The sequence below is a fragment of the Juglans regia genome, chromosome 5 (genome assembly GCF_001411555.2).
Source record: "Juglans regia cultivar Chandler chromosome 5, Walnut 2.0, whole genome shotgun sequence".
Lineage (NCBI taxonomy): Eukaryota > Viridiplantae > Streptophyta > Magnoliopsida > Fagales > Juglandaceae > Juglans > Juglans regia.
Window position 1 is genome coordinate 22,313,653 of NC_049905.1, and position 24,385 is coordinate 22,338,037.

At 39.6% G+C, this 24,385-nt stretch overlaps 2 protein-coding genes across 2 annotated transcripts in view; one reads left to right on the forward strand and one right to left on the reverse strand.

Annotated features, from left to right (window-relative positions):
* Positions 1 to 24,385, forward strand: part of LOC108979858 (mediator of RNA polymerase II transcription subunit 13-like) — a 48,871-nt gene that overhangs the window by 20,873 nt on the left and 3,613 nt on the right. The window contains exons 13-19 of the mRNA XM_035690186.1: positions 10,192 to 11,559; positions 12,394 to 12,628; positions 12,674 to 12,836; positions 21,029 to 21,116; positions 21,267 to 21,345; positions 21,889 to 22,184; positions 22,932 to 24,033. Coding sequence (XP_035546079.1) covers positions 10,192 to 11,559; positions 12,394 to 12,628; positions 12,674 to 12,836; positions 21,029 to 21,116; positions 21,267 to 21,345; positions 21,889 to 22,184; positions 22,932 to 24,033 — 3,331 coding nt within the window. The remainder of the gene's footprint in view (positions 1 to 10,191; positions 11,560 to 12,393; positions 12,629 to 12,673; positions 12,837 to 21,028; positions 21,117 to 21,266; positions 21,346 to 21,888; positions 22,185 to 22,931; positions 24,034 to 24,385) is intronic.
* LOC118348471 lies at positions 16,591 to 17,386 on the reverse strand. The gene is made up of 2 exons (XM_035690187.1): positions 16,925 to 17,386; positions 16,591 to 16,640 (listed from the first exon to the last, which is right to left on the reverse strand). The coding sequence occupies exons 1-2, from the start codon at positions 17,382 to 17,384 to the stop codon at positions 16,603 to 16,605; spliced, it is 498 nt and encodes a 165-aa protein (XP_035546080.1). The 5' UTR covers positions 17,385 to 17,386; the 3' UTR covers positions 16,591 to 16,602.

The following is a 24,385-nucleotide window of genomic DNA, read 5'->3' on the forward strand; positions in this document are numbered from 1 at the left end:
AACATATAATGTCATGTCTTATTGTAGCATGATAAAAAAGCAGCATTAAACTTTATGTAGAGGATAAAGCATACTAAATTTTCTTACTCTTTTTTTTTTCTTTCTTTCTGGAGACCTACCTATATATCCCAATAATATGTAAATTTGTTTCTCTTTGAAGAGATAAAAAATTCAAATTCCAAATACTAAACATTCTAGATTTTTTTTTGATAAGTAAACAAATTTTATTGATAAAAGAATAGGTAGAGCCATATATAGAAATCTAAACAAAAAACAAGAGCATGCCTTTCACTACGTAGGCGCATTATAGACAAGAAAATCATGAAGGTCCATGCCATTGAAGTCAACAACAATGGCCTAAGTACAAAGTGTTCTAAAGAATTAATCTTTCAACTCCTCCTGCTATCTCTCCTTGTCCTCAAATGTTCTGTCATTACGCTCTTGCCATAAACACCACATAATACATGTAGGAATCATCTTCCAGACAACTTTAATCTGTTGCACGCCTCTTAGATTTGTCCAACTGGCTAGCATTTCCACCATTGTCTCTAGCATAACGCAAGACAAGTCTAATCTCCTGAACATCTCATTCCATAATACTCGAGCTATCTCACAATGTAGTAGAAGATGGTTTATAGACTCTCCCCCTTCTCTACACATGCAATACTAATCTGCAATGATTACCTTTCGTTTCCTCAAGTTGTTAGTTTTGAGAATCTTCCCCAACGAGGCTGTCCAAACAAAAAAAAGCTACTTTGGGAGGCGCCTTATGTCTCCAAAGCTTTCTCCAAGGAAATTGAGTTTTGGATTCTTGTGTGAGAGCCTTATAAAAAGAGCGAACTGAGAATACCCCTTTACCATCGGGTATCCACCACATTAAGTCTTCTTGCTGAATGCTCGATTTTATGGAGTACAAAAGGCTGTAAAAATCTTCAAAGCTGCTCATTTCCTAGTCTTGTGCCGCCCTACTAAAGGTGATGTTCCAACGGATCTACCCCCTGATATCTCCATGACTTCTGCCACTGAGACATCTTTAGCACTAGCAATATTGAACAGTGAAGGGAATATCTCTTGTAGAGTGCTATTACCACATCAAATATCTCTCTAGAATTTAATCCTGAAGCCCTCATCCAAATGAAGTCTAGTGTGTCTAGTCAAGACCTTCCATCTTCTTCTAATGTGTTTCCACAAACCCACTCCATACGTCCCCCTTACTTCTTCAGTGCACCATCCCCCCCATAAACCTCCATATTTGCTCTCAATCACCAATTTCCATAGGGCTTCTGGTTCCTTATGATATCTCCACTACCATTTGTCAAGTAATGCCCGATTAAAGATCCTCAAACTTCTAATGCCCAAACCACCATTAGAAATGGGACGGCATACCTTCTCCCACTTGACTAGGTGAAACTTAAACTCCTCCCCCATTCCATTCCACAAGAAATCACGTTGGAGTTTCTCAATTCGAACCGCCACACTTGCAGGTATAGGGAACAAGGATAAGAAATAAGTTGGTAGGTTAGATAAAATACTTTTAATCAACGTAATTCTACCACCTTTTGAAAAATACATCATTTTCCATCCCGCCAGTCTATGCTCTACTTTCTCAATTACTGTGTCCCATAAAGAAGACGCTCTCGAAGGAGCCCCCAACGGAAGGCCCAGGTAAGTCATAGGAAGAGAGGCTATCTTACACCTCAACGTGTTGGCTAGTTGTCGTAGATTAGGAACATCTCCAATAGGTACCACCTCTGATTTGTCGAAGTTCACTTTCAACCCGAAGACAGCTTCAAAACAAAGGAACAGGGCCTCCAGTGCATGAATTTGATTTTGATCAACCTCACAAAAGATAAGTGTATCATTTGCAAACAACAAGTGAGATATATTAATGATTCCCCTCTTCGGGGTTTCTATTGAGAAGCCATACACGAAACCATTATTAACCAATGCCGAGGTCATCCTACTAAGTGCTTCCATCACAATAACAAACAAAAATGGCGACAATGGATCTCCTTGTCTTAGGCCTCATGTGCTATGAAAAATTCTAGAATTTTATCCTTACATTTTTCAACAATCTTATAAATTCCAGGACTTATAAGGAACAAACCCTAAAAGAAAAAATAGAGGAGGAAAAGATAAGAAGATGTTTCATTGTTGGCCCCTGCCGATAGGGACAGTCCTCCCTTTGTCGGAGTTTGACTAATTCTCCCTTTGGCACAACCGATATCAGTGCTCCCTTCTTTCCAAAGTCTGAAAGAATCACTAGAGCTTTTGCCATCGCCGGAGCTCGCTGGAGTCACAAAATCATGTAGCATTGCTGATGAAGGTGTTTGTACGAAAGTTCCTTGTTTGGATGCATACTTAGGTGATTTTTCAATTGAGATTTTGCCTTTCGGCTTTCAGTGAGGGTTTGTTGGATAATACGGGATATTGGGAGCAAGATGGTTTACTTGGGGAGCTTTATGAGAGTTCAGAAAATTGTGCTCAATCAGAGAGGAAGAAGTGTTTTGTTTCTCTATCCATTTATCTTCTAGATGGATATGAATCTTTTAGTTGCAGAAGGCCATATTTGTAAATAAGGGTAGGATAGTGAGCCCTGAGATAGAGTTTTTGTAGACTGTTAATTTGGAATGGAGTATTGCAACCACTCCTAACTATATACAATCGTGTGACCGTGGCTCTAGTTTTATCTTCTCACACTTGCTCTCATCTCTTGCTTCTCGTACCCGATGCATCTTGCCGGTGACAATCACAATTTATAGATTCATTTAGACGTTAGTTAGAGGTGCAAGTTTTTTAGGATGGGCTACTAGCCTACTTGAAGGTTGTTCTCATTGAAACAAAAATATTTGGGATTTTAGTCGAAGGTGGTCACCATATATGCATTATAGATAGACTTAGGAAGGTGACTAAAGCTTGCTACTGGGTAGACCAACTGCATCATAGGTCGCACAACCCTTAGAACAATGCTCTAGGTCAGATCGTGACAAGGAGTTCATCAGAACATCCAACTTAGGCGGTAGTGCCTTGCTTGTACAGAGATCCTCCAATGCATTTGGTAGATACTTGACTATTGTCAAGTACATAGGTGGTAGGAGAAAGAGCCTTTTCATCATCCCTTAGGAAGTGGAAGGCAAAGGATGGAGGAACATGGCTATGGAGTAGCGTGGGCTATGTGGTATTGCGGGCAAACCTTAAGTAAAGGAAATTGGTGGGGCTCAAACATTCAAAAGGCAAATGATCAAGGACACGTGGGGGAGTGTCTTCGAAAATGTATGTAGAGGTTGTTGTTTTAGATTCAGTGCTAGTCACTAATGGCGACGCTGGAAAAACCAAGGAGAAACCAAGACGAGAAGGGATGCAGAACCAGAATATAAAGGGCAGTATAGGTATTTCATTGAAGGAAAAAGTTATTGTTTGTGACACTTGCAGAGATAGGAGGTCTGAGGCACTGACAGCCACTAGAGTTTACGAAAGAAGGGATGGTGGCTCTCTAACCAAGGGTTGCGATGCAGAAAGGATGACCTTTGCACTACCTCAAAGAACAGTTGATAGACTTGAGAGAGAAGGTTTAATGTATTGGGTAAACCAGAAAATGGGCCAGGATATGGGTCTGGGCTTGAGTCAGAAAAGAAAAGAGAGGGAAGCTATTGGCAAGAAGTTTGTAAGCTTTGATGGTACAAGACATTCACGGGCTGAGAAAGGGAAGATGCAAGCCCAAAGTTCTAAGGGTTACCTGACCTAGAGTTAGCCGGTCAAGATCGCGGGTCACTCAAGCTTCGAAGTTGGGTCATCTTCTGGCGCTACGAATAAATCAACGTTACACCAACCGAGGACTACACAGAAACCACCGACGGAAGAAGGCGAGCCGATGGCTAGTGTCTTGGTCGACGGATTGGCGGTGCTTGGGGAAATGGTTTCTACCCTAATCTATTTTGGTGGTTTGTGTATTAAAAATTTTCTTTTGTTCAACCACACTCTCTTGGGGAAATGGTTATGGTGGTATGCCATTGAGAGGGAAGCTTTGTGGTGGATGGTTGTGGAGGAAAATATGTGGGGAGGATGGTGCTGGGGTCAGTTGCCCTTTAGGAGTTTAGGTGTTGAAAAACATCAAGAGAGGCTGGGGTGGATTGCTCTCATTTATTAGTTTTGTTGTTTTTTTTGGGGGGGGGGGGGGGGTTCTAAAATCAGGTTTTGGCACTTTGCATGGTGTGGGGACCAACCCATGAAAACAATCTACCCGCAATTGTTTCATCTATGCCTTGTTGAGGATACTTTTGTTGCAGAACACTTGCAGATTCTAGATGATTGTGGTGGTATGCCATTGAGAGGGAAGCTTTGTGGTGGATGGTTGTGGAGGACAATATGTGGGGAGGATGGTGCTGGGGTCAGTTGGCCTTTTGGAGTCTAGGTGTTGAAAAACATCAAGAGAGGCTGGGGTGGATTGCTCTCATTTATTAGTTTTGTTGTTTTTTGTTTTTTTTTTTTGGGGTTCCCAAAATCAAGTTTTGGCACTTTGCATGGTGAGGGGACCAACCCATGAAAACAATCTACCCGCAATTGTTTCATCTATGTCTTGTTGAGGATACTTTTGTTGCAGAACACTTGCAGATTCTAGAAGATATGCCCCAATGGATGATATATTTATCAGGTTTGCCTGTGGTTGGGAGGTGGAGTTGTTCTCATCATTCTTTAACCAGTTATTTTCTCCTAGATGGAGAAATGGCAGAGAAGATCAGATATGTTGGATCCTATTCAAGAGATAGACCTTCAAGGCCAAATCTTATTTCAAGCGCTCACAACAATTTGTGGATGTGTATTTGGAGGAACAAAGCACATTCAAGGGTAGCTTTTTTATCTAGATGATTGCACTAGGAAATATTTTAACAATGGATAACCTAAGGAGGCATGTTGTAGTGTTGGAATGTTGTTGCATGTGCAAGCAAAATGAGGAAATCATAAATCATCTTATGCTGCATTGTGAGAAGAGCTTATGGGTGGGAATATTTAGCACTTTTGGGTTTGAATAAGTTATGCCCCAATGTGTGCTGGAGTGGATGTTGGCACTCCTTATGATGGTCACGGTAATTCTGAGGAGTGGAGAATGATCCCTTTGAGTGCAATGAGTGTATTTGACAATAACGCAATGCCTTTGACAATCATGAGAAGATGGAGACGTTTTTTTATCAATGAAGAGAACATGTAGTATGTGTGTATGAAAGATTAGATCCAGAGAGAGTGAAGAGAATAGGATTGGTGAAAAGAATGATCGCTTTATGCTTGGAAAGTCTCCATTCTTTTTAAATTTAAGAGTTTTGCTCATTTTCTTCTTCTAGATAGTTATGTGTATTCTTTTGTATACTTCCTTTGTACTTAGTTTGCGCCCCCTATATACTTTTAATAAAATGTTAGTATTAATTATAAAAAATTTTAGTGAGGTGTCTAAATATGAAAAACTTTTTGTGATGCAACCCTTTAAGGAAATATAAAGGTCTGATAACTCTTCTATGGTAGACCATTTGGAGGAGCAATGCTCCTTGGAGAGTTGGCTTTTGTTGTTTGGATAGCTACAATAAAGGATGTTATGGTGATATGAAGCCTTGGTGGCTTAGTTGTTGAGAGTTTCTGGAGGCTATATGCCAAGGAATGTCAGCTTCCTCAAGGCAACCCAAGATTGGGAAATTGGTGTATTCTATAACTTCTTTAATTTGTTATATTCTACAAAACTTTCATTGCACTCTGGGAGATGAAAGATTTTCGGCCTATTAGTTTGGTAAATGGAGTGTATAAAATCATTTCAAAGGTGCTGGCCAACCGCTTGAGCAGGGTGATGGAGAGGATTATTGTGAAATCTCAAAATGCTTTTGTAAGGGCGAGACAAGTTCTAGACTCTGTTTTAATTGTAAATTAATGTTTGGAGAGTAGAATTAAAATGGGGGAAGCTGGAATGTTAATTAAATTAGACATGGAGAAGGCTTATGACCATGTTAGTTAGGAGTTCCTTTTCTATTTGCTTATGAGATATGGTTTTGGAGAAAAATGGTGTTTGTGGATTAAGCACTGTGTTTCATTGTCGAGATTTTCAATTTTGGTGAATGGTTCTCAAGTTGGATTCTTTAACAGCTCGCGTGGCTTGAGACAAGGAGATCCCATTTTTCCCTTCCTTTTTGTTATGATTATTTTTTTTTTTATAAGTAAGGTAAATTTTATTGATATGAATGAAATAGGCAAAGCCGGTGTACACAAGAAGTATGCAAGAGAACACCTAAATTCATTCTAGGATCCAGAAAATAAAACCAGAAAGTTGTGAACATTGTTTCCATTAAACACAATAGCTGAAAACCAAAGCAATAAAGTGTGTAAAAAAAAATTCTGAAGCTCCGCCTTTGTACGTTCCCTATATTCAAAGCACCGTGCATTCCTTTCCAACCAAGTACACCACATAATGCACAATGGAATCATCTTCCACTCCCCTGCCACTTGGGGACAGCCTTGAATCCCTATCCAACAAGCGAGTAAGTCCACTACCCTTAATGGCATTACCCAAGCTACACTAACTCTTTTAAATATCTTATCTTATAGCACTCTTGCCACCTCACAATGCAATAATAAATGATCCACTGATTCGCCATGATTTTTGAACAAATAGCACCAATCCATCACAATCCCCCTCTTCCTCAAATTATCTGTGGTCAAAATATGCCCAAGAGAAGCAGTCCATATGAAAAAAGATACTTTGGAAGGCACGCGAGACCTCCAAATACTCTTCAACGGGAAAAGAAAATTACCTTGTGGTGCCAATAATTTGTAATATGACCCCACTGTAAACTTCTTGCTACCGTTGGGCCTCCACTGCATCCTGTCCCCCTGTGCCATTATACCTCCCATGGAGTATATCAAGCTGAAGAATTCTGAAACAGTATTCAATTCCCAATCATGACTATCCCTATTAAAGAGGACATTCCACTAGTGAGAACCATCAGAAAATTCAATCAGATCCGCCACAGAAGTATCCCTGTTAACTGCAATGCGAGGGTTCTAGAATTAGGTTTTGGCATGATGTTTGGTCTGGTGATAGCGCTCTTGATAGGATGCTTTGAGTAGAATGATTGAGAAGGCGGTGGGTGAGAACTTTTTGTTAGGTTTTGTGGTGGGTGATGAGTCCAGGATTTGTTTAAAAGTCTCTCATTTATTATTTGCTGATGATACTCTAATATTTAGTTAGCCCAATACTGATCATCTTCGTCCTTTAAGAGCATTATTGCTGTGTTCTTAAGCTGTCTCGGGGTTAAGAGTTAATTTATCCAAATCTGAAATTGTTCCTGTGGGTTCCATTCAGAATATTTCAGACTTGGCCAATATATTGGGTTGCAGGATTTCTTTGCTTCCTATGAGATATGTGGGTCTTCCTCTGGGGGCTTTGCATAAATCAATTACTATTTGGGATGGGGTGATTGAGAAAATTGAAAAGAGATTAGCTAGTTGAAAAATGCTTTACTTATATAAAGGGGGAAGATTAACATTGATAAAAAGTACTTTGTCAAATGTTCCTACTTATTTTCTATATCTTTTCCCATTGCCGGCAAAGGTAGAAAGAAGAATTGAGAGTTTAGAACAAGGCTTGTCAACGGATTTATTGTGGTGGTTTGGGGATAAAAAAAAAAATTTGAGGTTGTTTAATAGAGCACTACTTGGGAAATGGCTTTGGAGAAATCATATTGGAGAGAAATGCCTTACGGAAAAACGTTGTTGATGTAAAATTTGGAAGTTTGTGGTGTGTATGTGTGTTTGGGGGGGGATGGGGTGAGTTTGTGGAAGTTCATTCGAAAAGGTTGGGGGGAATTCTCTAATCATATTCAATTGAAGGTGGGAGATGGGAAGAGGATTCTTTTTTTGCTTGATATTTGGTGTGGAGATTCTACACTTAAGTCTGATTTTCCCTCTCTTTTTAGGATTGCAAGTGATCAAAATGTAGCTATGGAACATTCTTTCTCATGTATTGATAATAATATTTAATGGAATGTTGACTTTCTTAGGGATGCCAATGATTGGGAAGTGGTGACGTTACTGCTTTTTTGGGAAGACTTTATAGTTCAAAAGTGATGTTGGGAAGGGAGGATAGTATGCTGTGGGTTCATGCAGGAAATTCCAAGTTCTCCGTTTCTTCTTTTTATAGTATTTTAACCTATCACAGGAGTTGTGAGTTTCCTTGGAAAAATATTTGGAGAGTGAAGGTACCTACCAAGGTGGCTTTTTTCGTGGTATCTCTTGGCAAAGTTTTGACAACTGATAATCTTAGGAGGAGAGGTATGTGCATAGCTGATTGGTGTGTCATGTGCAAGAAGGATGGAGAATCTGTTAATCATCTTTGTGGAATGAGGTTTTTAATTGAACAGGTTTACTTTGAGTGATGCCTAAGGATGTGGTGGATCTACTTGCAAGTTGGTATGGATTAAAGGGTAGTAAGAATGCTGCTGATATATGGAAGATGATTCCTTCTTGTCTAATGTGGTGTATCTGGCTCGGAAGGAATGAGAGATGCTTTGAAGACAAAGTATGTTCGATGGGAGAACTTAGGGATTTTTTCTTTAGTACTTTGTGTTTGTGGGCTAAAACTATTGTAATGGATGATGTTAACTTCCTGAATTTGTATTAACTTTTCTTTTGTTTTTAGAGAGATGTAGGTATTTCCTTTGTTTGGCTCGAAAGGAATGAGAGATGCTTTGAAGACAAAGAAGACAAAGAACGTTCAGTGGGAGAACTTATGGATTTTTTCTTCAGTAATTTGTGTTTGTGGGCTAAAACTCTTGTAATGGATGATGTTAACTTCCAAAATTTGTATTAGCTTTTCTTTTGTTTTCAGAGAATACCTTTGTATACGTCCAGTGTACTTGGGTTTTTCCTATTCTTGGGAATAAAGTTTCTTATTTATTATTAAAAAAAAAAAAACTTAGGGATGGAAGAAGAGATGAGATGTTTTGGATCCCTTCAAAAAATGGAATCCACGCTTTTTATGAGGTCATCACTGGTAAGCACCATAATCCTTTTCCTTGGAGGAGTAAAGCACCTCTTAAGGCCGCTTTTTTCTTTTGGACAGCGTCTTTAGGGAAGATTCTGACCATGGATAACCTATGAAAAGATGGATCATAGTAATTGATTGGTTTTGCATGTGTAGAAGTCGAGAGACAGGGGATCATTTGCTTCTTTATTGTGAGGTGGCTAGCATGGATTATGCATGGGAGGTTGGTTGATCTCCCTGCCAGCTGGAAAGGTCTGGACGACATCCCACAAATTGTTGCATTATGGAAGATTGTCCCCATATGTCTAGTGTGCTGCATTTAGAGGGAAAGGAATGACTGGAACTTTGAAGTCAAGGAACGCAAATTGGATGAACTTGGACATTTCTTCTTTAATACACCAATGTCATGGGCAATTTCTATAGATTTCATCGGACTCAACTTTTCGTGTATCTATTACTAATTCTTGGCTAGGTGTTTTCCCTTGTATGCGCCATGGAGCCACGCCTACATTCATTTTTTTAAATAAAAGTTTTTTTACCTATATAAAAAAAGATTTGTATCATGTGTGCAAGTGGAATGGGGAATTTGACGATCATCTTTTACTCCATTGTGAGGTAATTAGCTCATTATGGCAAGCTGTTTTTGGTCTTTTTTGGGCTAGTATGATAATGTCAAGATAGGTGGTTGATCTATTAGCATGTTGGAAATGGTGTGTGCAAAGAAAAATATTCAGTCCAATACTAGTTGCCTCAGAAGGCTTAAAAAATTTCCTTTTTGGAATAATGTCATTTCCTAGTCATAAGTTTTCAATAATTTCAATCATATGCATTCGTAAGTTTCTTCCTCCTCTCTCTGTCTGTGTCTCTGTCTCTCTCTCCTAAAGATAAAGTGTATTTTTTATGTTGTTAGAACTGTTTTTCCTCTACAAGGCAGGTGGTTACATGGTAGAGGCTGACCGTTATATTTTTTTATTAGTTTTATATCTATATTTCATCAGTTGAGTTGGAAATACAAAAGCTAGATATTAAACCATGATTATTCCCCCCTCAAGTAATTATGGTTCCCTTTGCACCCCCACTACCCCACCCCTCTATTTTGTTTTAAAATGCTTTTCAGGTGATATGACGAACAATCCATTGAATCTCATATGATGTTCTGTTGTTTTGTGAAGCCCCCAGGAACTGCGGAATCACAGACACTAATATTTTCTGCACCAGATTATGGAGATGTAGGTACAAGTCCTGTTGGGATGATGGATGTTTCTGATCAGATGCTACTGCCTGGAGGTTTTCCATCCTTTGAGAGTTTTGATCCACCTGTTCCAGTAGCCCAGGAGGAATATCTCGGCAATACTCAAGAAGTCACAAAAAACAGCATGTTATCAGGTCTGGGGAGCCACACTCCAGCATCTTCTACAGGTGAGTTTAATCATATAATAAAAGCTGAAGCACTGATGAGGTTTGCTTCTGAATATGGAGCTGTGGAGACCCCTACAAGTGAGTTTTCCTCGTCAATTTGTAGAAGCCCATATTTTCTGAAATCTATAAAAGAGGAGAATTCCAATTCAAGCTCAAGCAAGTACATATATGGTGCAACACCACCCTTTTCTCCTTACTTTAATGGATCAGATGAGAAGACTAGCATGCCCATGAACTCAATACCCTTTCTCAGAAGGAATGATGCGGATGCTGTTATCCACTCAAAAAATAATTACACTCATGTCGAGAGTGCAAAAGAGCCATATGAAAAAAGATTACTTGCAGTTAATAGTTTCCCTATGTCTGAAGGGGTGACGCCATCTCCCTTTCCTAATCTAAACTCGGCAAATGCGGTTAAATCTTCCCTGAGGAAAGTGGCCGAAGGCACCCTTGAACTGGCACCTTTTCTTCAGTCTATGAAGACTTTGCTTGCTACTGACGTTGAATGCCTTATGTTCCAGGCCTCCATGTGCAGGATAAGGCACACGCTATTATCTTCCAGTAGGCCTATGCCTATTGGTTTGAGTAGGCTAACTAGAAGTACTGGTTTTAATCAGCTGCCTGGTGACCAAAGTACTATGACAGACAATACATCTGGCAAGTATGAGGCAAAAAAGAAAGAATCTATGCCACTTAGAATAGCTAGTGATATTGATGTAGCTCTTGATGGGTGCCTCAATGCACCTATTGGTGTTTTGCGCTCTGTTGGAGTTCCTAAAGTCCCGAAGTCCTCAAATTCTCCAAGTATGGAAGTTAGCCCATCCTTGCCTCGTAATTCTTTCAATAAGGAAGGTGTCCTTTCTTTTGGGCTAATGCAACCACTTCAGGAGCTACTTGATGGAATGGCATTACTTGTCCAACAAGCTACTTCCTTTGTTGATCTGACCTTAGATGGGGATTGTGGCGATGGTCCTTATGGTTGGCTTGCTTTACAAGAGCAGTGGAAGCAAGGATTTTCTTGTGGACCTTCTATGGTTCATGCTGGTTGTGGGGGGACTCTGGCTTCTTGTCATGCCCTTGACATTGCTGGTGTGGAGTTAGGGGATCCACTTTCTGCTGATGTAAGCTTTCATTATTTTGCTGAAATATATATTTTATTGTTAAATAGGTAAACCATCTATTCTTTGGTTTTGCATCATACACTTATATAGTGTTTGTGCTGTGTTCCTGCTTATCTCAGTTATGTGTCAATGTCAAATCACAAGTACTATCTTCTGAAGGAATCATGCTAGACAGAAGAATGTGGGAAATGGATTTTCTTAAGAAAATGATCTTATGACAATGAATTCACTGGAGCTGGGCCTGACCATATACTGATGTATAAATCATAAATCACAAGTTCGTTGCGTATAATGCATCTAAAGAATGGATAAATGATCCTCTCTCTATTAATAGAGTTTTTCAGTTCAATTTAAGCATTTTACCCGTAGAAGTGCTATTTTTTGTTTTAAAAAATCAACTTGCTTATTATAGTTGCAGTAAATTCTAATGTCCTTGAATGATACACATTTTATTTGGCTATTGCATGTATTCCAATTTTTTTTATGCATGGACAAATACTTTGAGCAGCACAGGGTCTAAAAGCTTCATAGTGGGATATCTTTTAAAATTTTAGGTAATATAATAGAAACTGTTTCCTTTTTTATACTTTTTCCTTGGGAAAGCAATGTACTGCATGGACAAAACAGATTGTAATGCTCTGTAGCAAAACAGTCTGGTTCGACTTTTACTTTGTCAATTGAGCAATCTATTCGGAGTTATCTTTGTGGTTGTGGATAAATCAGCCTTAGGGTGTGAGACTGTTATGTACTAGTGGATTCGTTGTGTTATGATCCTTATAAAAAGGATATATTGTTATTCAGGTTCTTGCTTTATCTGTGATTAATTTGTTGCAGTCTGACATTAAGAGAGTCTTAAAATCTGCATTTGGTATTTTGGATGGGCCATTGTCCGTCACTGATTGGTGCAAAGGCCACAATCATTCTGTTGATGCTGGAAGTGCCAGTGATGGATTCTCTGCCAATTCTTCCATAAATGAATGCACAGATTCGTCGAGTACTGTGATGCTATCTGCAGCAGAACCAATGAATCCGTCCCACTATTGTGCTGGTCGATCATCTTGCCTAAAAGGTATAATTATCCTTGTGTAGACAGATGGCATGATTGACTTTTCAGTGATAAACATTTTGACCATAGATGCAGTCTCTAGCGCAACAGGTGGAGCTACAGTGGATGGCACATGCCAGAGTATCTCTAACCAAGAAATCCGTACTTCAGAGCCATGCGCCTGGTTAAGACCAACACTTTTTGCTCTTCCGTTGCCTGCTATACTTGTTGGGTATGATACCTTGTTAAATTTTTTTTAAATTGACATCTAAAATATCTAATTACCTATTCATAATATTTTGTTAAGATTGGGAAAGCCTAGTTCCAATGGGCATGCATAGTACATATATTTGTAATTTGATTTCAACTTCTGAACCATGTGTGAAAAGGAGATATTTATAACAATCAGAGGCTTATTACATCTTGTTCAGGATAGAAAGAAAAGATTCACATTTTAATAAAACTATGAAATTTTCTCATTTTGTTAGGTGTTATTGTTGCCATTTATCAGAGATTTGAGTTAAACAATCAAAATCAACTTATTCTAACTTTTCAAAACGTTAAATCACATATGTGCTGTAGTCCCTTATTTGCTGAAAGGTTTGTGACCTAATTATATTGGGTGCAAGGGAAGGGACACCCTATAAAAAAATAAGAATGAGGCCAAAAGGGGAAAAAAGGATTGCCATGAAATGTCTTTTCTCTACTTACTGTTGGACCTTAGGGCTACTTTGAGGCTTCAATAAGCCAGCAGATCACCCACAGAGCTATCAACAATATATGTTATTATACCAATTAGATTGAAAATTTTATATTATATTAAGTAGATTTTTTTTTTTTCTTTTGATAAGTAAAAATTTATTAATATCAATAGGCGTAGCCAAGTAAACTAGATGTATACAAGAGAAAACACCTAACTAGGAAGCAAAAATAGTTACAAGGAAATAATGAACATTAAGCCTGATAGGGAAATGATCCAAAGAAAGCCCAAGAGGGAGGAATTAGAACCTATCCAATCTAGACCAAGCCTGATTGGATTGTCAAATTGGTCTAAATGCCCTTTTCATAGGGTTTCCTTTCATTATATAGAAGAGGTTTACATAGATCATGCCAGATTTCCAGCGCCTAAATGCTATACAAGGTAAGTATTTCCAACTTATTTACAACCTAATTATCTGCTATATACAATCTAGATATCAAGGAAATCATTCCTAAAATCTGACAAATCAATCTCTAAATTATCTCTGTAACATCCCCCCTCAAATTGATGCTGGTGAATCAAGAAGCATCAATTTGTCAACCAAGAACTGATGTCGGTGCCGAGAAAGAGCTTTAGTGAATATGTCCGCAGTTTGATGTTCGGTAGAAACGTGAGGAAGAGTAATCACATGTCTATCAAAGGATTCACGTATGGAATGACAATCGACTTCAATATGTTTCGTACGCTCATGGAAGACAGGATTAGCGGCGATCTGAATAGCATTGGTATTATCAGCATGAAGAGGAGTGGAATGAAACTGAGGAAAACCAAGTTCACCCAATAACCCACGAAGCCATGTGATCTCAGAGCATGCGGAAGACATAGCTCGATACTCAGACTCAGTGGAAGGCTTAGAAACTCTGTCTTGCTTCTTACTTTTCCAAGAAATGAGTGCATTGCCTAAAAACATGCACCAGCCAGTAACAGAGTGACGAGTATCAGCACATCCAGCCCAATCAGCGTCACTATACCCCACTAATTGTAAGGAAGATTCCTTAGGAAAGAACAACCCATGTGTAGAGGTCCCCTTCAGATAGCGGACAATGCGGCGGACAGCGGCTAAGTGAAGGTGTCGGGGGGCCTGCATAAATTGACTGACCTGCTGCACAGCAAAAGAAATGTAAGGATGAGTAATCGTCAAGTAGTTCAAACTCCCAACGAGTTGCCGATACAAGGATGGATCTGATAGAAGCTCGCCGTCCTCCTGACGAAGTTTAAGATTTACCTCCAAGGGAGTAAGAACATAATTACCAGATTGGAGACCAGCCAATGAAATCACTTCCTGCGTGTATTTGTGCTGGTGTAACAATGTACCAGTCGAAGTAATCTGCACCTCAAGGCCAAGAAAGTACTGCAGAGGACCAAGATCTTTCATGTGAAAAGAGTCCTTGAGATGCTGTTGTAATTGTTTAATTAACTCAATATCAGAGCCAGTAATCACAATGTCGTCAACATATACCAGAAGCAATACAATTCCTGCAGAAGTCTTGCGAAGAAACAGAGAGGAATCAAATTGACTCTGAGTAAAGTGAAAAGCAAGCAGAGTAGAACGAAATTTATCAAACCATGTACGCGGAGCTTGTTTCAGTCCATACAAAGATCGGCGTAGCCGACAAACCTCTGAAGAAGGTGTAGCAAACATGCCGGGAGGTGGAGACATATAGATTTCTTCCTTCAAATCCCCGTGTAGAAAAGCATTCTTCACGTCCATCTGCCGGAGAGACCACACCTGCGACGCAGCAAGTGCCAAGATAGTCCGTACAGTTGTCATTTTGGCAACAGGTGCAAATGTCTCTTCATAATCAATACCATACTCCTGCCAGTTCCCAAGAGCCACGAGACGGGCCTTATATCTGTCCAATGAGCCATCAGATCGAAACTTAACTGAGTACACCCATTTACAACCAATAGGTTTGACACCAGAGGGACAAGTCACAAGATCCCAAGTGTGGTTGTCTTGAAGAGCTCGGATTTCTTCTTGCATGGCCTGCTGCCAACATGCTTGGGTGGCTGCCTGAGTATAAGAGTGAGGAACAGAAACAGTGTCGAGAGTGGCAGTAAGTGAGGTATGAGAAAAACCATACCTATCTGGTGGATGTGTAACCCGGGTGGAGCGTCGAGGTATAGGAACAGCAGAATCAGATGACGGATCAGTGTTTGGAAGAGGCGTTAAAGGAGGACGTCTATGATACACTACACCTGGTTTAAATCGCTCAATAGAAGAAGGCACATCATCAAAAGCAGGTAGAAGAGTAATAAGAGGATCAAAAATAACCTGAGACTGAAAGAAATATTGATTTTCGAAGAAAATCACATTCCGGGAGATTCGAAATTTGTCTGCATGAGCATCATAACAGACAAATCCTTTCTGAGTAGGGCTATATCCCATAAAAGCACACGTGACAGACTGGGCAGCAAGCTTGTGAAGATAAACAGGTGGCAGATGAACAAAACAAACACACCCAAAAGTATGAAAGGATTGATACTCAGAAGATATGCCAAATAATCGAAAATAGGGAGAATCATAATTTAGAGTGGCAGTAGGCAGACGATTGATCAAATAAACAGCAGTAGATAAAGCTTCTACCCAGAACTTAGAAGGTACAGAAGAATCAATCAACAAAGTACGAACAACATCTAAGAGATGACGATTCTTACGCTCACCGACTCCATTTTGTTGAGGGGTATAAGGACAAGAGCGCTGGGAAATAATCCCTTTTTGCTGAAGATAAGTCTGAAAGGAATGAGACATGTATTCCCCCCCTGAGTCGGAGCGTAAGATTTTGATACAAGTGCTGAACTGTGTCTCAACAAGCGCAACAAAGTTTTGAAAAACAGAAAACACGTCAGCTTTAGAACGAAGAAAATAGATCCAAGTAAATCGACTATAATCATCGATAAACGTCACAAAATAACGATACTGACCATGAGAAATAATAGGACTGACACCCCAAATATCAGTATGTACAATCTCAAAGCAATTAGAAGCACGACTATCATGCGCAAGAAAGGGTAAAGTTTTACTTTTACCAAGACGACAAGTAGCACAATCAAAAGATACAGAAGAAGAAGAAAATGAATCTTTATTGCCCAAAAAACCATGTTTCAAAAGATGAGTCAAGACAACAGAATTAGGATGACCTAATTTCTTATGCCAGACTTCATTATTATTGGCAGTAGCCGTACAAGCAAAGGAAACAACATTAGGAATAGAAAACTGTAAAGGAGACGTCCCACTTTAGGCCCCTTCGCGATCACCATCCCCGACACCTGATCCTGCACAAGACAATCACCACGAGAAAAATGAACATCACAGTTATTATCCACCAATTGTCCAACATAAATCAAATTGGTAGATAATCCAGGAGAGACAAAAATATTCCGAAATGAGGAGCCCAAAGTACCAACAGCAGTAATAGGAAGTGTACTGCCATCAGCAATTTGAATAGTTTGCATGCCTCCATATTTACGAATACCATGGAGACCCGTCGTACTACCAGTCATATGATTAGAAGCACCCGAATCAACAATCCAAGAAGAAGTGGAATTAGGATCCGTACCTTGCAGGCCTAAAGCCGTAAAAGCAGACAGAATCATTTGTTGGACCATAGCAGGTGTGAGAACGGATGAATCAGAGCTTACAGTGGGGGGTGCAGAAGAAGATGAGGACTGAACAGCAGCTTGAAAGGCATGGGATTGGCGATTATGAGGCCGCACCCGACAGTCTTTGATGATATGACCCTCTTTCTTGCAGTAGTTACAAACTTTCTTCGGACAATTGCGAGCAATATGACCAAACTCCTTGCAGCTGAAACACTGCAACTTATTCTTCCCTCTCCCTTGTGCTGCATAGGCTACATTCACAGCCTCAGAAAATACCTTCTCAGAAGTCATACCCATCTGAGTGGATAACCGTTGTTCTTCACGCAATAAATCTCCCAAGCAAATATCCAAAGACGGAACCGGATTATGGTTCAATAAACTGGCTCGGACAGGCTCAAATTCAGGTCGAAGCTTCATAAAAAACTGATCGCGTTGACTTTCAGCATGAAGCACTTGAAGAGCCGCGAGAGCCCCGGTGGGAACCTTAGCATGAGCAATAGCAGAATACTCGCTCCAAAGGTTAATAAAGCCAGAATAAAATTGCTCAATAGTCAAATTACCTTGAGTGTAATTGCTAATTTCAAACTCCAATTGGAATTTTCGAGCACTGTGGTCTTGATGATAAATGCGATGTAGGTAATCCCACATAGCTTGAGCCGTAGTTAAACATCGAAGATTAGTGACAAGATGGGGCTCAATTGTTCCCAATAGCCAAGAAATCACCTTAGCATCCTTAACCTCCCATTGGGCAAATTCTTTTTCATCAATAGGAACTCGAATAGAACTATCAAGATGATTTGATAATTCTTTTCCTTTTAAGAACATTTTAAATTGAAATGCCCAAGTAGGAAAATTTTTGCCAGTAAATCGAACAATAGTGTTGTCAAGAGACATGATGAAAATCACTTAAAAATAGCAATAGGTCTACCAGAAAATTTTAGATAGTCACGGCAAGAAACAGCAGAATAATCGGCAAGCCCAAACAGAGAAAGTCCAAAAAGTAAAACCCACGAGAGATACCTGCCTCAGAACTGAGAGATGCTCCAGAAGGAAGCCCACGAGAAATTAATCAACGAACCCAAACAACATGGCAAGACTTACGACTGATACTTGCCCACGAGAAGGTGTCGTCGTCAGCCACGCCAGGAGGAATCGAAGCTGCAGACCACCACAGAAACTGCCGACCACCACTAAGCCACCCACATAAACGGTCGATCACCACAGAAAGTGCCGACTATCACAGAGATAGCCCTTGCAACTCCCAAAGAACGCCGACAACCACCAAGGTGATGAGCTCACAAGTCGGAACCCCACAGACGTGCGAGAAAACACTCAGGGAACCCACAATCTCAGAACCTCACCAACGTGCGAGAACAGAAAAAGGAAAAAATTCCTATCGCCGCAACTCAGAAAACTCTCGAAGATTAAGACCACAAAGAAACGATAATCAAAGTAGGGGCTCTGGTACCATGTCAAATTGGTCTGAATGCCCTTTTCATAGGGTTTCCTTTCATTATATAGAAGAGGTTTACATAGATCATGCCAGATTTCCAGTGCCTAAATGCTATACAAGGTAAGTATTTCCAACTTATTTACAACTTAATTATCTGCTATATACAATCTAGATATCAAGGAAATCATTCCTAAAATATGACAAATCAATCTCTAAATTATCTCCGTAACAGATGACCATGTGAATTGTTAGTGTATATGTGAGTGGGTGAATAGTTTGTATCAATAGTATGTCCCACATCGTTTAAGTGAGGACATTGTAGTGGTTTGGCCACCTTAGGCCACATTGTAACTTGCACAATGACGAATAGAATGCAATTCTAACATGGTATCAAAGCCACGTCATTGTGCCACATGGGCATGCTATGTCTGCAACCATGTTAGTAGATTGCAATATTAGCAGACTACCAAATCAGAGCAATTCTCTGATCTTTATTCATCCACGTGGGCATGCCATGTCAGTAGGTATGTTTGTAGATTGCCATGTTAGCAGTCTACCAAATCAGAGCAGTGCTCTGATCTTTATTCTTCCGCGTGGGCATGCCTTTCCATGTCGTCTTGCCAAGTCAGCAGTTTTCCACGTCATCCTGCCACGTCATCAGTCTTCCACGACGTCCTGCCATGTCAGCAGTCTTCCATGACGTCCTGCCAAGTCAGCAGTTGTCCATAGCCAAGTCAGCAGCCTTCCATGACGTCCTGCCACGTCAGCAGTCTTCCACGATGTCCTGCCAAGTCAGCAGTTGTCCACATCAAAACTGTTGACCTTTGACTTTGACCTACGGCTCAATTTCGTTATTTGGTTGACAACCTCAAGTTGGTTTCTCATCCACCTTGAGTTTGAGGGGTCTGTTAGTGTATATGTGAGTGTGAGAATAGTTTGTATGAATAGTATGTCCCACATGGTTTAAGTGAGGACATTGTAGTGGTTTGGCCTCCTATATAAAGGCCACCTTAGGCCACATTGTAACTTGCACAATGATGAATAGAATGCAATTCTAACATGAATGTTCCTCCAATCTCCTGCTTGGGACAAAGGCGCGCCTCCCCCAATCTCTCACTTAGGAATCGGATAATGCTGAAGCCACCGCCAATGCACCAAGGCATGTCCCTGGCCCATAATCTCCGGCAAAGGCCTACCCGAAATCATCTACCTCTTTTTAAAAAAAGAAGCCATTGTATATTCCCCAACACTCTCCTCAACTCTCTCCACCACCCTTGTATCCCACATAACTAAGGCTTGTTTGGATAGAGAAACAATCTCATATTATCTCATCTCATCATTATAACTTTCCCAAATTCTCACACAAAATATAATAAACAATTCACCTTTTTCAAATCCCAAAACAATAATAATATTAAAAAATAATATTCTAACAATATTTTATTCCAACTCATCTAAAACCATCTCATCTCATCTCACTATCCAAACGAGCCCTAATACTCCACCTGAAGCTCACCTAGAAGCTAAATAGGATCATCCTACATATTGGAAACTCCACAAACTGTGAATGATCCTACGAGAAATATATTCCATTTTCGTTTCCTGAAAACACTCAAAGTCAACTTTCCATGAATGGAGCAAGTTTTTAATTTGGAGACGCTTATTAAAATCGTCTAGTCCCCAGACATTCCAAGTTAAAATCTTGGGCTTCATAATACAATTGGGTCTGGCCTCCCTCTAGTCCTCCCTCGCTTAGCATCGTAATTGATTTTTCAAGTAAGACACTTTAACTATGTGCTCTTCTTAGATCTTGATTTTGTTCCAAGTAAGTGGCCTGCCTCAATTGTGGTGAGTAGTGCTGTGAATTGGTCCTCAAGTCCTCTGCATAATCCCCACACTGCTGTATCTCGTTAACCTTTCACAAAACCCAGTCCAATGATGAACCAACCATATTGTTGATCAGTGGAGAAGATATCAAGGGGAAAACATCTTCCCCCGACTCAGCTCCAACCTGTACACCAGATATGAAGTTGCTTTTCTAATGGAAAAAGAAAACAAAGAGAGATTTGGATAAGCAATAAACTTAAAATAGTTTTCAAGACAAGTGTTAAGACATCAATTGGTAATTACAGAAACTAGTTTCTTTAAAAGAGCTCCGTAATATGGCCCACCATCCTGTCCAAATGCCTTTTGACATTCATACATACAACTGAATTCAGGACATCTTCTGTAAAACAAAATTTACCCTACTTATTTCACAGGGAAGATAAGATGCTTTGTAAGTTACATGGTGTTCTTTACAGCAATTACAAGGTAGGAAACTAAAAAGGTTTTGGAAGATATTTGCCCAGATTAGCAATTTTCAAAATTTTTCTCCACAGTGAGAAGAAACAAAGTGGCTGAAAGAATATTTCCCGGATGGTTCAGTCATCTTTTTGCTTAAGGTGTTAGTGGATGATTTGGGTCTCTTGGGATGCTTCAAATAATGAGGTTTTGCTTTGTGGTATATTGTTTATGGTGATGGTAGACTAACATAGGCTGTTTCTCATAGATTAAGTTGACTGTTCATCATATGCGGAGAGTCACAAATTATGATTTTTTGTTATAGTTACCAGGATGATTGGCTTAAGACGTCTGCAAGCACCCTGAAACTCTGGGAGAAGGCTCCTCTTGAACCATATTCTTTACAGAAACCTGTAAGTCCAATACCAATTCCAGTTGCAACACATATTGGTGATGCTGCCAGTTTTCATACTCTGCACTTTTGTAATTTTCCTTTTGAAGAACTTTTATAAATTGCTTTCCTATATCAATGATTCTGCAACTTTGTTTATTAACTGTTGCAGGTTACCTATAATGTTATATGTCCAGACATTGATCCATTAACTTCTGCTGCTGCTGATTTTTTCCAACAACTAGGAACTGGTGAGTGCGTGGTGTTTTTATTCTTCAAGTCCAGATGAACTGGTTCTTTAACTTGTGCATGCAAAGGCATTTAAGAGTTTTGCTGTTTTTGCTGAAAATAGGTTTTTATTATACCTTAGTTGCAACAAGCTAAATGGTATTGGATTGTTGCTGTGTGTAATAAGTTGATTAAATAAAACTTATTTTTGATCAAATGAAGAAAAGAGAAAATAATGTCTACCCTGTGTTTTCAATGCTACTTATATTGAAAGCAACATTATCCTTTATTAATGTAATGATAGGAGTAGCTCTTAGACAAAAGGCCTTGTTATCTACATTATCTGGAATCTGGGTTACATTAAAATGTAATGCGTTTCTGGACTTTTAGTTCCTTCATGAAATATATGCTTTACTATATGTTATTTATATGTACCAGATGTTCATCCTTCATTCGGAATACATGTATATTTTTCGTCTTACTGATGTCATTTTCGTATGTCTCTTAAAAGAGAAGACTAATGGATTACTTCTGCATTTTCTCTACACATTTTATGTTTGTTACAGTCTATGAGACATGTAAACTGGGTAGTCATTCACCACAAAGTTTGGGGGACCAAATGGAAATAGATTCTGCAAAATGGTCATCTTCTGGTTTTGTTCTACTTGATTGTCCTCAATCAATGAGGATAGAAAGCAGTAACGCATCTCTTATGGGCTCAATAAGCAATTATTTTTTCTCTCTTTCCAATGATTGGGACTTGACGAGCTACCTTAAGTCCCTTTCAAAGGCACTGAAAGGCTTGAAACTTAGTCCATACTCGTCCACAAACCCAAGAGATGGAAGCTGTGGTCCTTGTATGGTAAGTGGCAATTACTATTTTTCATCATTTTGTAGATTGAAACATTTTTATTTTCTTCTCATTTTTCCTCTCTCTGGCAGCTGGAATATAGGTTCCAATGATGTATTAGGTTTCCATCTTAAACATTTTTCTCACCGTATTTGGTGGAGTCAAGGATTCATGCGAATTGCACTATCGCATGTTACTAGGTCTTCAATGTAATCTGCCAAGTATTATTGATGGTGAAGAACACATTTAGTAAAATATTTGCCTTATATTATACAAATTTTCAGTAATCTGGAGCATCTATCTGCTTTTAATAGTTCATAATACACTTGGCCGGAAGATGAAGTTCCACTGTCTGACCTGATTGAAGTTGTTTAGTTCATATTCAATGAGTTTCTGTTTGATCTACTTCTTACTTTTCTGAAAGACGTATTGCATTGTTGGCATTTTCTGAACCCCACGAATGATCTTGGATGCATTCTGGGCTCTCTTAAGTGAGGGAATTGGTCAAGATTGATTCTTTAATTGCTTGCATGTGATGCTCCTCAGGCATGTTAAGTGATTCTGGGGTTAGGGGCGGAAAGGATGGTTCTGGCTTTGATTATTTCCAACAGGCAATAGCTTACCACCTATATATATATATGTGTGTGTGTGTGTGTGTGTGTTAAATTTTATTATTTGCATTATCCATGCTGCTGAGTGCTAGTTTATCATGCCCAAACAGATGTGAGGGTACCTAATTTACCCGTGCTTTCTATCCAGGTAATATATGTGGTGTGCCCCTTCCCTGACCCAACTGCAGTTCTACAAACCGTCGTTGAGTCTTCTGTTGCTGTTGGATCGGTGATTCTCCAATCAGATAGGGAGAGATCTATATTGCACAGTCAGGTTGGAAAGGCTTTAAGCTGCTCAGAAGCCGTGGATGAAGCAACTATATCAAACGTTTTAGTACTTTCAGGCTTTAGTATTCCTAAATTGGTACTGCAGATTGTGACAGTTGATGCCATTTTTAGAGTTACAAGTCCATCATATGATGAGCTTGTCATTCTTAAGGAGACTGCCTTCACTGTTTATAACAAGGCTCGTCGAATTTTGCGAGGATCCTCTAATGATATGGTCCAGTTGTCATCATTATCTAGTAGGTCTCCTTCGGTCCTGACACAAATGTCTTCTCCTATTTCAGGGATGTTGAAGGACTGTGTAGGTCCTCGAATTTCTGTGCATTCCCTTTCCAGAGAGGGTGACATTGAAGCTAACCTGAGGACTAGTGCTTGGGATAATTCTTGGCAGACAACAAGGACTGAAGGATTAAGTTGTGAGTCAGTTAGAACAGGGTATTTTCAAGGTGAAATTCACTACATGTTTGAACCTCTTTTTATTCTCGCTGAACCTGGTTCTATAGAACATGGGATTTCACCTGCAATTTCTGGTAATATGGTGTCAGAACCTGCAAAGCCATTGTCTGATGATAGCAGTGGAGGCTTTATGCAGGGTTTAAGTTCAGCAGGAAGTGCAGACGCTGGATCATGCTCCCAACTTGATGGATCTGAAAGTTATGGCTCTGGGTTTAGCCAACAAAAGACCCCTCCAAGTCTACATTGTTGTTATGGGTGGACAGAGGATTGGCGTTGGCTAGTATGCATCTGGACTGATTCAAGGGGAGAATTGCTTGACAGCCATGTATTCCCCTTTGGTGGAATCAGCAGTAGGCAGGACACTAAGGGTTTGCAATGCCTTTTCGTTCAAGTTCTGCAGCAAGGCTGTCAGATACTTCAGGCATGCTCTTCTCCTGATATTGGTGTTGCCAAGCCTAGAGATTTTGTGATTGTGCGCATTGGGAGTTTCTTTGAACTCGAATACCTAGGTATATGAGTTTCTTCCACAATGTTATCTAGTATTGTGAAAATTACTGTTGATTGCATTGTTGTTGATTTGTTCCATTTGCTCTGCTTTGTAGTCAAATAGTAAGTTGTAGCTGGCTTGCGGCTGTGCATTGTTCAATGGACCATTAATATTGTAGCTTTTGTTTTTAAAAATAATGAAACTACCTCCCTCAAGATTCTTCTCATTGGCAAAGTCTGGCAGAAGAAGATAAGTTTACGTATTTTGAAGTAATGCTTGACAATTTTACCATGAGAAGAAGAACCCACATATCATGTAGCAATTTTTTCTCATATCTCGTGTTCTTCATTATTATTGATTTTTCAGACGTTGTT

What these genes read in the sequence shown, in the direction of transcription:
- LOC118348471 (XM_035690187.1), bottom strand. Translation starts at nt 17,384, where the DNA reads ATGAAGCTTCGACCTGAATTTGAGCCTGTCCGAGCCAGTTTATTGAAC. An exon ending in TACGGCTTTAGGCCTGCAAG is followed by an intron (nt 16,641 to 16,924) that starts GTACGGATCCTA and finishes TGTCTTGTGCAG; the next exon opens with GATCAGGTGTCGGGGATGGT.